The sequence below is a fragment of the Microtus pennsylvanicus genome, chromosome 11 (genome assembly GCF_037038515.1).
Source record: "Microtus pennsylvanicus isolate mMicPen1 chromosome 11, mMicPen1.hap1, whole genome shotgun sequence".
NCBI lineage: Eukaryota > Metazoa > Chordata > Mammalia > Rodentia > Cricetidae > Microtus > Microtus pennsylvanicus.
The window spans coordinates 14,794,116-14,808,473 of NC_134589.1; the positions used below are offsets into that span (position 1 = coordinate 14,794,116).

The 14,358-nt window shown below is 41.1% G+C and overlaps 1 protein-coding gene across 12 annotated transcripts in view; it reads left to right on the plus strand.

The window, feature by feature from the left end:
- Bptf (bromodomain PHD finger transcription factor) overlaps nt 1–14,358 on the plus strand; it is a 109,437-nt gene that overhangs the window by 52,164 nt on the left and 42,915 nt on the right. For 8 of the 12 annotated variants that reach the window (XM_075990312.1, XM_075990307.1, XM_075990305.1 and 5 more), the window contains 7 exons: nt 5–190; nt 4,220–4,407; nt 6,119–6,474; nt 6,801–6,932; nt 11,513–11,642; nt 12,113–12,251; nt 13,585–13,764. In XM_075990312.1, coding sequence (XP_075846427.1) covers nt 5–190; nt 4,220–4,407; nt 6,119–6,474; nt 6,801–6,932; nt 11,513–11,642; nt 12,113–12,251; nt 13,585–13,764 — 1,311 coding nt within the window. The remainder of the gene's footprint in view (nt 1–4; nt 191–4,219; nt 4,408–6,118; nt 6,475–6,800; nt 6,933–11,512; nt 11,643–12,112; nt 12,252–13,584; nt 13,765–14,358) is intronic. The other 4 variants (XM_075990309.1, XM_075990313.1, XM_075990316.1 and 1 more) reach the window with 2 other exon arrangements.

Genomic DNA, 14,358 nt, shown 5'->3' on the forward strand with positions numbered 1-14,358 from the left:
CTAGAAGACTCTAACAAGACATGTGACAGCAGTAACACTAGTGCTACCACTACCTCCATCCAGCCTAATCTGGAGAGCAGTAGCAGCAGTGAACTCAGCTCTTCCCAGAGTGACTCTGCTAAGGCAGCTGATGACCCTGGCGCTGGGGAGAGCGACTCCCACACACCTGTCTCTGCTCAGGAAGAGATAGGTAAGAGCACACTCAGCCACTCAGGGGAGAGGTGTTTTTGTGTTTTTTTTTTTTTCTTTAAACATTTTCAATTTTTTAAATAAAAGTTTAGTGGGTTGGAAAGAATCAGTGTCTCTTGTTGTGCTTTTGGTTTGTTTGTTTTTTTCCCCCATTAACATGAGCTCACTGTTTTTGCTTTACAAAAACATCCTACAAGAGGAGAAAAGTAGAAACCTTTTCATTCTCCTGAAGTATAAGCACCATCAGTTTTTTGTATTTTTCATTTCGTTCATATCTGTATGCTTACAAATTTTTTTTGGTTTTTCTTTTTTCTTTTTTTTAATATATTAATTGGATCATTCTGCATGTGTTATTCTGCATCATGTTTTTTGTGTGTGTATGGGGTTGTTTTTTTTCTTCACTTTCTCACATAGTGACACATGGTAGGGACTCCTCAGGTTAGAGTCAAATGCATTGTTCTTAGCTGCTGCGTGGTGTTTGGCCGTCACCGTGGTGGTGCTTTCTACCCGTCTCCACACGTGTCTCTGTGTTCTGCAAGTGTTTCTGGCAGTGTAGGAAACTGAATGAAATGACTGACTGGTCAAATGGTAGGTACCCTTTACAGATAATAGAGGCTACTGCTTAGTTCATCACCCAGAAGGACAAACCTACTAATTTCCATACTTGGATGTTTCCCTATTTGCACACCTAAATTTAACACCATTTATCTTTTTTGACAGTGGTAAGAATGTATTTAATGGAAAATATTACCTATTTCCGCTTATGAATGTGGTTGCTTCTTTTCATGTTTTTAATATTCTGTGTTTTGATGATTCCTGTTTTTGCTTGCTTTTTCTATAGAATTTTAATATTTTTCATAAGTTTTAGAATTGCCTTATGTATTATAGTCATTAATATCTGCTTCATATTTGTGCTTATTGCTTTCTTGTGCTTAATTTTTATGTTGTTAAATTTCATCTCTTTCTGCAGGTTTTCCCTGTGTGTTGTATTTTTTTTTAAAGGAAGATGATCTCATGAAAATAAATATTTACAGTAATTTTTCATAAGTCTGTATCATTGGTTTAAATTTATCTTGAGTATAATTTCAGATATGACATAAGGTTGGAGATGTCTTTTACTTAGGACTTTTCCAATTGTAAATGACCGACTGTAGAGGGAATATAATTAGCTTGTATAATTGGGAAAGTTCATGTTCTCCTGAAGCATAAGTGGACCCAGTGGTACAACCACTGCTCTATCCTCCCCTTCCCCATTTCCAATCAACTTAAATTTGTGTGATTATTTAATTCTCTCCTAATACAGACAGGCTTTTTCCAAGTTGCAGGTAAGATGGCACCAGCAATTTGTTCTCATGTCTTTCCAAGGTCTGTGGCCCAAAGCCCCTACTCCTGCTCCAAATCAAAAGTCTTTGAGGAAAGAATTTGAGTGGCTTATCTTGGATCATATTGTTCCACACCTGTGGCCAGGGCAGGCAAGGTATTATTGATGGCTCCAACAAAAGTATATGATTGAAATGGGTAGGAATGAATTTTTAAAGAACAAGGGCTGTTTCAAAGATAGGACCACGCAGAGAACTGTGGTTGCATCTTAGGTCGCTCAGCACAGCGTGGTTACCCGTGTTTGTTCCCATCCATCAGTTCACAGTGCCTCTTGCCTCTGTCTGACCCTCACCTGAAAATGTCTAAAAACCTTTGGCCCACAATTGCGCCCAGTAGTTGTATATAATTATATCTTAAGCCCCATCTAAGATTTCTCTGTGCTATGCATTGTTTGACAGGCTTGGGTATGTCTTATCTTAAGTTTATAACCCATATGAAATTCTGAATTTAGCTGTTGTTCACTTTATTGTCCTGACAATAGAGGGCCTATTTGGGTAGATTTGATATGGTGACAATGTATGAGAAGTGAGATGCATGCAAGAGGTTCTTCTGGGGGCCATTCCATTGTGGTAGCCTAGGTTTTGCTAGCTATTATACAGTATGGGTTCTTGGGAATTACTGTTGGCTGAACAATCATACGCAGTAACTTGGCAGAGTTGGAGAGTTCCCTGCCCTTACTCCCCATGTCAGTATAACAACATTCCCTTGTAGATTTGTAGGGATTCCCACTCGTACCTAGTACTTAGTGTAACTTGCCTCAGGCTTCTTGGACAGGAGCCCTTCTGCTTCCTCATTATGTTTGGTGAGCCAGTAGTTTTTGCCCTTTGCTTATGCTTGCCAGAGGGGCAGGTTTAGAGCAGATGACTATTTTGCCAACAGGCTGCCTGTAGAGGTTGACTTCTTAATGGCAGCAGTGTGGACTTGGGTAGCCTGTGTTCCATGAGGACCTATCCTCGCCATGTCTTCAGCTGTGATGCTTACAGATGAGGTTGTTCTTCGCTTTATTTTTGCTGAACTAGCAAATGCAGAGGGTTAATTCTGAGCAGCATTGAATTCTAGCTGTGCACTGGGGGGCTTCTTTCAGAAAGCTCTTGCTATTCCTTCTCTTCTTTCAACAAGTGAGGCCTAAAACCAAGAGAGCATCTATAAAGTCTATTGCAGGATGTAATAAATGGTCATAAGAGTTGAGAGCCTTGGGTTAAATCCCCAGCGCATGGAGAGTCTAAGAGAAGATAGCAGTATTCAGGATCACTAGCTCTCCAGCCTGCCCAATTTGCTCAGTGGCATATTTTGTAGACTAAGTCTTAAAATACTTGCTGGATTATTTAGGTCTAAATCCTATTGGCAGAAATCTACCTCGCTTAAAAACAGAAATGACATTTTATTAGTGCCCTCAAAAGGAGCGTCTAGGGCTGGTGAAAGCCTCGGGTGTACTGTCAGGTTCAGGAAGCTAAGTCAGGTTGTCAGCTTCCTCAACATTTGCTCTTCTCATGTCTGCTCTGGAGTATTGGGGGGCGGGGGTTGCTCCCTGCAAGTAACAGTCTTTCTACCATAGAGGTACAAGTTAGAGCCTCTAATTCATACCCTTCCTGCTTACTAATAGAAAAACCAGAATAGTAAGGTAAGGGTTTTGTCCAGTACATGCAGTACGGTCCCAGAGAAGAGAACAAAACAGAGAAGAGAAGCCATACTTAAAAGCTCAAAATGGAACAGGGTGACGACTGGCTGGGAAAGCTGCCCAGTGGGATGGTGGGGTCTTCTGTCCAGTTCTCTCTGGGTGCTATAGTTGCTTCCAAAGGCCGGACCTTTGATCCATAACCCTATTGAGCCAACATATCAAACAATCCCCTGAAATGAACAGATAGCCTCCCCATTTGCATCTGTCTCTACTTGCCTAAAATGCCACCATATATGTAATACGAAATTCCCATCCTTGGATTTACCAATGCTACACTGCTTAATTTCTTTTTTTAAGCTTTAAATTATAAATTAGGTCTTACTCAATTTTCTGAACAATGGAAAATGTACAGTGATGAATGGCTGGGTATGTATGTTCACTATCCAATGTGAAGTTTGTGTATATAGAAAGCAGAAATTGTATCTGGGCATTCAGACTGTCACCGTCAAAAAATGAAGTTATAAAGGAGATGTTGAGAAATCTTTATTATGTTAAAATAATTGTAATGGGTTTTCACAGATAATTATGTACTCTAGGGAAAAATTCAGTTGGCATTTCTAAAATTCAAGACTATTACTACTTAAGTGGAAAATCTTTCTGAAACTAACTCCAGCCTTTTAATATACAAATGCACATTAGATATACAAGACAACATTTTGTATGCATTCGAGTTATTATGTTTGTTATTTGCACGTTTTTGGAGACCCCTCCTCTCCAGTAAATGAGTTTCAAAACAGGTAACACTGTTTTCTGCAAAATAATGAATGGCACACAGTATTTTTGCTTTTTGATGTTTGCTGTTGACAAAAACATTCAAGGATTGATGACATGCTTTGCCTGTGAAAGGACTTATTCTGCTTATTTCTCTTGGACTTTAAATATATATGGCATGTAAGGGTTGGATAAATAAGGCATTCTTAGTTATTTACTTTCTGTCAGCAATCACTTTGTGGCATTTTCATTTGGTAACAGGGGATTTCAGATTGGAGAAGTCTAACGGAGAAATCGTCGAGTCCCCTGGAGCTGGGAGAGGAACGTCTGGCTCCACTCGCATCATCACCAGATTGCGGAACCCAGACAGCAAACTCAGTCAGCTCAAGAGCCAGCAGGTGGCAGCTGCGGCCCATGAAGCAAACAAATTGTTTAAGGAGGGCAAAGAGGTGTGTTCTGTTTAAAACAAAACTCTGTACTGTGAATAATTAGGATCGTGGACAGGAGAGATGGCTCAGAGGTTAAGAGCACTGGCTGCTCTTCTAATGGTTACATCCCAACTGGTAACTCCAGCTCCAAGGGCTGCATCTGTGGCCACCAAGGGCACCTGCACTAGTATGCCAACACCCACAGTCAGACACACATTAAATATTTAGAATTGGATTACCGTAAAATCTTATTTTAAAAAGAAAAAAGGACAGGAAATTTATAAATCTAGCTTTGAATGTGTTTTCTTTAATGTAGTGAGTACCAAGAACAAAACTGTAAGTCTTGTATTGTGGCAAAGAAATTTATACACACAAATTTAGTCCATTTATTAGAATTCAGTGAGCAGATGATGTTAGAATCAGCTAATCGAGTACAATTCTGTTAGGTTTTGTTTTGTTTTTAGAAGATAGTATCTTACTGTGTAGCTCTGACTGACCTGGAATTTGGTATGTAGACCAAGGTGGCCTCAAATTCAGACAGAGTTCTACCTACCTCTACCTTCCCAGTGCTGGGATTAAAGACTTGCACCACCACAACCCCACTTCCTGTGACCACTAGAAGAACGGTTGTCGCTTGTAGCTCTACTAGAGCAGATGATCAGACCTGACACCACGAGCTCAGCTCGCCTAGCTGCACCCTCAAAATGATGACAGCTGTGTCTCTGATGGTTTCCTGGGGAGTCCAACAGGACTGAACCACTGAGGAGGCTGAAGCAGGGAAGAATACAGCCAGTCTGAGGCAAGCCTGGCCAACTCAGGCCCTGTCTAAACCCCTGACGTCCCCTCCTACGTCAGCGGAGAAAAGTAAACAACCAGTGTTGATTTTGATAATCCACCAAAAGATTGAGCCCAGCTTTGTGGAAACATTATTTTAAAGACCCCAGGGCCTAGAGCAACTAAAGTTGGAATAATGAAAAGAACAGCAGTAGAGGATTGTTGGCCATTTGTGGGGAGAGAATGCGGGGGGGGGGGGGGGGGTAGTGTGTGTAGTGCTCTCCTATTTCGATAAACTATGTGCTAGAGTTTGATAGACTGATAGTGTGTGTCTGAGATTCATGAACGTGCTCAGTGGTGTCTAATCACTCCTTTCTTTCTGCAGTTATATCTTCCTTATTTAACTATAAATTACCAACTTTCACCTTTAGTTAGTTTGTTTTTCGAGACAGGGTTTCTCTGTGTGACCCTTTATAGACCAGAAATAGGTGTGTGCACACAAGCCTCCAGGTTAATGAGGGGGTGTCAAAAGACAACTTTGTGAAGTTAATTCTTTTGTTCCACGCTTTTGTGGTATCCGTGACTTAAAATGGGTCACCAGACGTGTGTGACAAGTATCTTTACCAACTGTCCTGTGCCCTGAGACAGTCTTGCTATGTAGCTAGCCCTAGCTAAGGCTTGAATTCATGGTCTTCCCGCCTCAGCCTACTGAACGTTGGCACTACAGGCATAAGACACCCAGCCTAGCTCCGTCCTCACTTTAGCTTCTTTTCAATTTTTTTAGGTCTTCCCTCCCCCTTTTTTTTTACTTTTAAATTTAGTCATAAGTTTACTTTTAAACTCTCAGTCATAAGATATCTCATGTTTGGAACAATTGATTACAATTGTTGAAAGACAGTTGGTCAGACAAAATCTGCATCTTTGGCATGAATAATGACATTCTGATTTCCCTCATCAGGTGCTGGTAGTTAACTCCCAAGGAGAAGTTTCACGGTTGAGCACCAAAAAGGAGGTGGTCATGAAAGGGAATATCAACAATTATTTTAAGCTGGGACAAGAAGGGAAGTATCGTGTCTACCACAATCAGTACTCTACCAATTCCTTTGCTCTGAATAAACACCAACACAGGGAGGACCACGACAAGAGGAGGCACCTTGCACATAAGTTCTGTCTCTCTCCAGCTGGGGAGTTCAAATGGAATGGATCTGTCCACGGGTCCAAAGTCCTTACCATATCTACGTTGAGACTGACCATAACGCAGCTGGAAAGCAACATCCCTTCATCCTTTCTTCATCCCAATTGGGCTTCACACAGGTAAAGGAAACTAAAGTTCATATATTGCTGTAAATATGCTAATTACCTAAAATTGATCCTTGGATAACTTTAAGTATCAGAAGGAGTCAAATGGAGACCAGAGCTAAAAAATATTGTGCGTCAAGGAATTGAGGGACCTGGATGATGCCTGGAGTTGCTCCTGTGTATAAAATCTCCAGTGCTCTGAGCTAAGCCCTCTCGGTGTGCTTGTGTGTGTGCTTCTGTCACATAGAACCCTTTCTCATCTGAGTTGTAGTAGGCTGTGACTATTGTGTTTTTCAGTTAAGAACAATGGAGTGAAATGCTTTCTTTCTTCTGAAATGCAGGGCTAACTGGATCAAGGCCGTTCAGATGTGTAGCAAACCCAGAGAGTTTGCGTTGGCTCTTGCAATTTTGGAGTGTGCAGTTAAACCTGTTGTGATGCTGCCAATATGGCGGGAGTCTTTAGGACACACAAGGTGAGTGAACTCTGAGTTTTGGGATTGATGAGTAGTGGATATTTCTGAAATGCTAGATCATTAATAATTATGGAATAGCCCAAGAGGTCACAGTACAGACTATCTCTTCCCAGTCTCCATTAATTCCCAGGATGCAAGACCGTGATGAAGATGAAACGAGATCAAATATAATTTTTATTAAACTTTTATCTTTTATGTGTATATATTTGTGTGGACTTGTGCATGCCATGGGTATGAATAGATGGAGAGAAGTTTATTCTTGACAGGTGACTCTGCCCCTTGAGCCAACTTGCCAGTCCAACATATTAAAAGATATTACAAGTGAAAAGCATTTTTGACAAGATGAAAGAGTGTGTGTCTGTATCCGGTGTCTGCTTGCTTACATGTATGTTTGTTCATCATGTTTATTTCTGGTGTCTGCAGAGACCAGAAGAAGGTATTAGAACACCCTGAAGCTGGATTTACAGACTCTTGTTAGCTGAGTGGGTTCTGGAAGCCAAACCAGAGTGTTTCCAAGAGCAGCCTTGTATTAACTGCTGCCATCTCTAACCCTAAGAAGTCACATTTACGCATTTATCCTAAAATGTCTGGCCAAAGATCATATAGCTACCAGGTAGACTCAGCTGTGTACTTGAGCAAGCACTAGAAGTAAGAATGAGAGCATTTGCTGCCCTTCCACAGGATCGGGTTCACTTCCCAACACACACACACCTGTAAGCCCATTGCTAGGGATCAGATATTTGGGAAATAGATACGTCATGAAGGCTCTCTGACCAGCCAGTCTAGCTGAAACAGTGGTTCATTGAGAGGCCCTGTCGTTAATAAATATATTAATAAGGTGTTAGATGTCCACCTCTGACCTCTAGCTGCATGTACATTCCCAAGCACACCTGTGTCCGCAGAAGCAAACACACTTTAGAAAATAAGAATAAAAAATGTAAAAATTATTCTGAGGACCAAACTATACACACAAGACTTTAATTTTAATCCTAGAATTGTAAGCTAAATAAACAAACGTGTGTATGTGTGTGTAGCTATGTCAGATGTGGTTGTATATTCCCTTAATTCTAGCACTGAGGCTAAGGTAAGAGAATATCAAGTTGCAGGATCCCGTCTAAACAAAAAGATAAAACTGTCAAGAATCATGGTTGCAAACGTGTTATACTTTTTAACACTTTAAAGCACCAAGAGTCAGTCTGTCTGCCCTCCTACTGGGTCACTTGAGTGGTGTGACCCCCTAACTTTTTACAATGGAAATGTATTTTCCAGCCCTTTAAGCATGTTTTATTTTATAATGGTGTGGTGGCTCACATCTGTACTGGTAGCACTTGGGGAAGTGTAGGCCACAGGGTCTGAGGTACAGAACAAGACTGTCCCCAAACCAAACAATTTAAGCCAAATGTCATGGAGCACTTGGGAGGCGAAGGCAGGTAGATCTCTGAGTTCGAGGACAGCCAGGGCTACACAGAGAAACCCTGCCTTGGAACTCTACCCCCGACACATACCAAAAAAAAAAAGAAAAAAGAAAAAAAGCAAAAACATAAAAACAAAACAAGAAGAATAAATTTCTCGGTGATGTCAGGTTTTGTCCTGTCACTATGAAATTTCATTCATGTGTGGTTGGATTTTTGGGGGTAGAATTTGGTAAGATAATTAAGATTTATTTAGAAATAATATTAGTAAAACTGAATTAAAAGGACAAGCTGAGCCGGTTGTGGTGGCGCACGCCGGTAGGATTTGCTGAAGGAGGCAGAGGCAGGAGGATCATGAGTTTGAGGCCAGCCTGGGCTACACATAAATAAATAAATAAATAAATAAATAAATAAATAAATAAATAAATAAATAAATAAATAAATAAAAAAAACAAGGATAAGCTGAGCTGGGCATAATGGTACTCACCCTCAATCTCTATGCTTGTGAGGTGGAGGTAGACAGAGTTCTGTGAATTTGAGGCTATCCTGATCTACACAGCAAGGTCCAAGCCAATTGGTAAGACCCTGTGGGGCTTGGGGATCATGGCTCAGGGGAGAAGGCCAGAAAGTCTCCATGCTGAAATGTAAGTTATCATCACTGCTGTGGTCCTGCTGTGTCTAGAAGACACTGTTTGGGTCTGGTCCTCCCCAGCCTCTGGTACTTAGGATCTTTCTTCCGCACTCTTCTTCCCCTGAGCCTAAGGGGAAGTGATGTGACAGAGATGTTGTACTGTGAGTGAGCAATCCACAGACCCTTGCTCTCTCTCTGATGTGGTCAGCTGTGAGTGTCCACTGCACAAAACTACTTGTCTGGTGAGGTTTGAGAGCTCAGCCTTCTGGCCTACACACACAGTTGTGTACACCACACACAAGTGAACACAATACTCAGTTAACATCTAGGTGCAGTGAGTACCTCTGCTCGAGGCTCCTGCCAAGCCCGAGGACCTGAGTTTAAGATCCTAGCACGGGGAAGTAACAAGCCAGGCATGTGGTGTATGCTTTCAGTCTCAGCGCTTGGCACATGGAGGCAGGTGGACCAGGAATACACAGCAATCTTAGCCCAGAACTTGATGCCATTGTGGGATATATTAGATCCTATCTCAGGAAACAAACATCAAAACCCCCAAAGAGATAGATGATTTGGGGGTTCAGAGAACTGGTTGCTCTTCCAGAAGACCTGAGTTTAGTTCCTAGCACTCAGGTGGTGATAAACAACTGTCTGTAACTCCAGTACCAGGGATCTGGTGTGGTCTTCTGGCCCCTCTGAGTCCCTACAGACATGAGGTGCAAATAACTCATTCAGGCTCTCACATCTACACATTAGATAAGTAATAAAATAAATAAATATATAATAAATAAATATAAATATAATAATACATCGTTAATTTCGTTTTTTACATAGCAGAGGGTGGAGAATTAAGATTGAGGCCAGCCTGAGTTAAATAACATACATGAACCTTCTCTCAAAGTATAACAAAATATTGGAAGCTGTCAGAGCACTTTCTGGTCAGAATCAGCAGGATGGTACATTCAGGGATTTCTCAAATAAGCCCTAAGACACTTGGAAGCTCCACTGTGGACACTGCATACCATTGAGCAAAGAGGACATGTTTCAGGGAAGAGGCCTCAAATTGATCAAGGTTAAAAAACAAAACTAGGGACTGGAGAGATGGCTTAGGAGGTAAGAGCGCTGACTGCTCTTCCAGAGGACCTGAGTTCAATTCCCAGCACCCACATGGCAACTCACAACTGTCTCACGCAGACATATATGCAGGCAAAATATCAATACAAATACAATACAAATAAAAAAAACCCACAGTGCTAATTAGAAGAAAGACAAAACATGAATTAAGTTATATTATTGTTCTGTTACTTTTCTTTTTAAACAGATTTAAAACAAAGGTGCAATGGAGGAGGGAATTATTGTAATTAAACTCAACAGAGAGATGACAGGCCTGATGGGGCTCTTTGAAGTCACCAGGTCATCAGTAGTGTCCAGGGCTTTCTGTCTCAGACAGGATTGAATTACCAATTGAACTCTTTGTGTTGTTGCCTTTCCCCATAAAGACTTTGGTGGTGGTGGTGGCCCAAGCGATAGAACTTCACTCAGGGTCAGCACACATCACAATGAACTACACCAAAGCAAAGTGAAGCCTTTGTATCTGTTTGCTTGTGGACAGAAACCAAGAGCCCAAGGGTGCCTGTCAGCAGCATGATCAGCGCTGTCGTTGTCTGAACTGGAGCTAGTCCCTCAGGAATACACGTGGAAGCTGTGGAAACTGATGATGGTGGCCCTGGTTCTATCCCTGAGGCTGTACCTTGCTGTGGCTATAGCCCCTGTTTTCCTCCCTAGTTCTGAGACAGGGAACAGGCGTCCCCTTCTACTCTGCTCAGCAGTTGTCACGCTAGCGGGCAGTATCTCAGTGGACATCCCCGCCTGCTATAACCACAGACTCCCATGTGCTGAGATGACAGGCTTTTGCTACCAAGACTGAATTTAATTAATTTTTAAAAATTGTGTTGTGCCACTGGGTGGTGGTGGCATCAACTTTAGTCCCAGCACTCAGGAGGCAGAGGCAAGTGGATCTCTGTGAGTTCGAGGCCAGCCTGGTTACATAGCTAGTTTGAGGACAGCCAAGGATACACAGTGAAACCCTGTCTCAAAAAATCAAAAATAATAAAATAAAATGTGTTGTGATATGGGTAGAATGCTTGCCTAGCACACTGAAGACCCGCGCTTTAATCCCCACACTACAAGGATAAAGGTGTTTGTGTTTGCTGGTTAGAAGTCCTAGGCCGAGTTGTTCAGGTGGTGTTAGTTCTATTTAGAGTGGATTCTACATGGGTATTCGAATGTTGGCTTGTACAAGAATAAAACATTAGTGTTTCTTTGGGGAGGTGTTTAGAAGGGCTATTCCTCTTTATGGCTAGTTTTCTGTTCTGATCTCTCCTTAGGGAATGCCACATCTGCTTATTTTTGTCTGTTGTGAATGTCTGGGATGTAGGGTTCTAACTAAGCACTCTCTGGTTTTCTTCCTAATTTTCAGTATAACATTCATATGTTTTTCCTTTTTCAAAATTAATTTTTTTTAATCTGTGTATTCTTAGGTTACATAGGATGACATCAATTGAAAGGGAAGAAAAGGAGAAAGTTAAAAAAAAGGAGAAAAAACAGGAGGAGGAGGAGACGATGCAGCAGGCCACGTGGGTAAAATACACGTTTCCAGTGAAGCACCAGGTAACTGGGCCTGCGGCCTGCAGTGCGCGCCTTTGCAGTCACTCTGCTTTCCTTTGTAACTGTTGAATTAATGAGGTGGTATGAACACATCTTGTAATTTTGTAAGCTTGATTTTTCTCTTAGAATTTGATACCAATTTGTTGAAATTAGTAATAAAAGTAAAAGCATCGTTAAATTTAATAGCAGTGTTAACAATCTGTCATAAATCTTGAGATTCCAACTGAAAATTGATTATTTGGCAAATTTAATTAACTTTGCCTGATTCTTTAATTATTATACTTTTATCTATTTGTGTGAGTGTGAGAGTGCATGCACAGACAGAGGTTACAGGATAATTGGCAGGAGTTGGTTCTCCTGTTTTCGCCCTGTGTATCCTTGCCCACTCTGCCGTATCTCTGGCTCAGTTTGCCTGATTCTTGGCCTGTGTTTGGCAGATGCTTCTTTAACCATTGGGTTTTCAATTCTACCAGGTTTGGAAACAAAAAGGAGAGGAATACAGAGTGACAGGGTATGGAGGCTGGAGCTGGATTAGTAAAACACATGTTTATAGGTTCCTTCCCAAATTACCAGGCAACACCAATGTGAACTACAGGAAGCCCTTTGAAGGAGGTGAGTAGTGGACTGTTTCAGTAGCTATAGCTAATAGGAGATCTTCACTGTTTCCCTGCTGCTGGTTGTCTTTTGTTTGTAGGACCACTTCTAACCAGAAGTATTTCTTAGAAGTTCATAGTTTACTGGCTTTATTTCAGATAAATGTATCCTTATGAAAATTTTAATAGCATGTGGACAATACTGTTGGGATTTACTAATTTACAAGTTCTAAAGTTTTCTTATTTAAGATTATTTATATTTTATGAGTGTTTTGCCCTCATTTGTCTATGTGCAGCACATGTTCATGCCTGTTGCCCACAGAACCCACAAAGAGGACATTCAGTTCTCTGGACTTGGAGTTAAGAGATGACTTTTGGCCACCATGTGGGTGCTGGGAACTGAACCTAGGTCCTGCACAAACCACAAGTGCTGTTGACAGCAGAGCCCTCTCCAGCCCCGTAAACTAAAGGGTTTTTAATTACCTTTATTTATAAGGTCTTAGTTACAGAAAAACAAGAGAAAGTCATTTTTAAAAATAGTCATGTAATTATTATATTCAAAATAGGGATTTTTTTTTTTTTTTTTTTTTTTGGAATCTACCTACCCCAAGACTTTATAATCAGTACTAGTTGACATTTTTAGGGATGCCATGACAGGCACCAGTATTCTGAGTTATAGAGCTCAAAAAAATGTCTCCCTTCTGTTTATGTCGTATGTAGTACTTCAATTGGTTTGGTTTTTGTTTGTTTTGTTTTGTTTTTTATTTTTTTATTATTTATTTATTTGGGGTGTTTTTTTGAGACAAGGTTTCTCCGGATCTAGCTCTTGTAGACCAGGCTGGCCTCGAACTCCCAGAGATCCGCCTACCTCTGCCTCCCAAGTGCTGAAATTAAAGGTATGTGCCACCATTGCCCTGCTGGTTTTGTTTTTTTAATTAGAAATAATGAAATATACTTATTGCATAGTACTTGGTGGTTTTTATCTAAACTAGGTATATTCAGTTCTTAGATTAGGAGACCGTAGGTTAAGAGGGCTTATAGATAACCAGAGTTTGGTTCCTAGCTTAATAGCCCCGTGCTATTAAGGGATTTTGATTTCTTCTTCTCACCCCTGAGGGCATCTGTACACAGATTTACATAAAGACACACACACACAAGAATAAAAATAAGCTGGGCTGTGGTGGCACACACCTTTAATCCCAGTAGATCTCTGTGAGTTTGAGGCCAGCATGGTCTACAGAATAAGTTCCAGGACAGCCAGAGTTGCACACCTGTCTCAAAAAACAAAAACAAAATAAAAATAAAGTTCTAATATTACAACTGTCTGTTGCCATACATGTAATTCTTTTTAGCCAAAAATAATACAGACGATAATAAGGATGAATCAGATAGAAGAAAAAGTCCACGAAGTCCAAAAAAAATTAAGACAGAATGTGATTCTGGGAAAGATGAGGCAAAAGATGCTGAAGCTGCAGCAGCAGCGGACGACAGTGCAATGGAGCTCTCCAAGGTGTCCGAGAAGAAGGACCACGGTAAGCAGGGGCCAGGATGGTGGGGCCAGGGCAAAGAGAATGCCCTGAATCAGGTCCCACGGGCAAGATACTGCACCCTCTCATAAGAGTGTAGTGGGTGATTGACCGTGCCATCTGTAAATGCTGTAGATGTTCACAGACTTGTTCAGCATCTATGACAGTTCCACAGCATTTCATTATGCCAAAGGAAGTCGCTTTCTGATCCCAACCCATCAGTCTATTCTTGGTTGAGCTGTCTGTTTTAGACATTTTTAAAATGAAGTTAGGCAGTCTGTTGGTCTCCTTTAATCTGACACAATGTTTCCAAGGTTCATCCACATTGTAGCATATTCCAAAGAACACTCCACTGTATTGCTAGGCTGCAGTTCACTGTGCATCAGTGAATAATTGGCTGTTTCTGGTCTCCAGCTGTTATAAACACTGATACTTTAAGTTTTAGGATTTGTTCCTTGTTTGTTTGAGAAAGAAACTCACTGTGTAACTCTGATTGGCCTGGAACTCACTATGTAGAGCAGGCTGGTCTGGAACATACGGAGAATCCACCTACTTCTGCCTCCTGAATGCTTGGGATTAAAGGTGTCACCGTAACCAGCT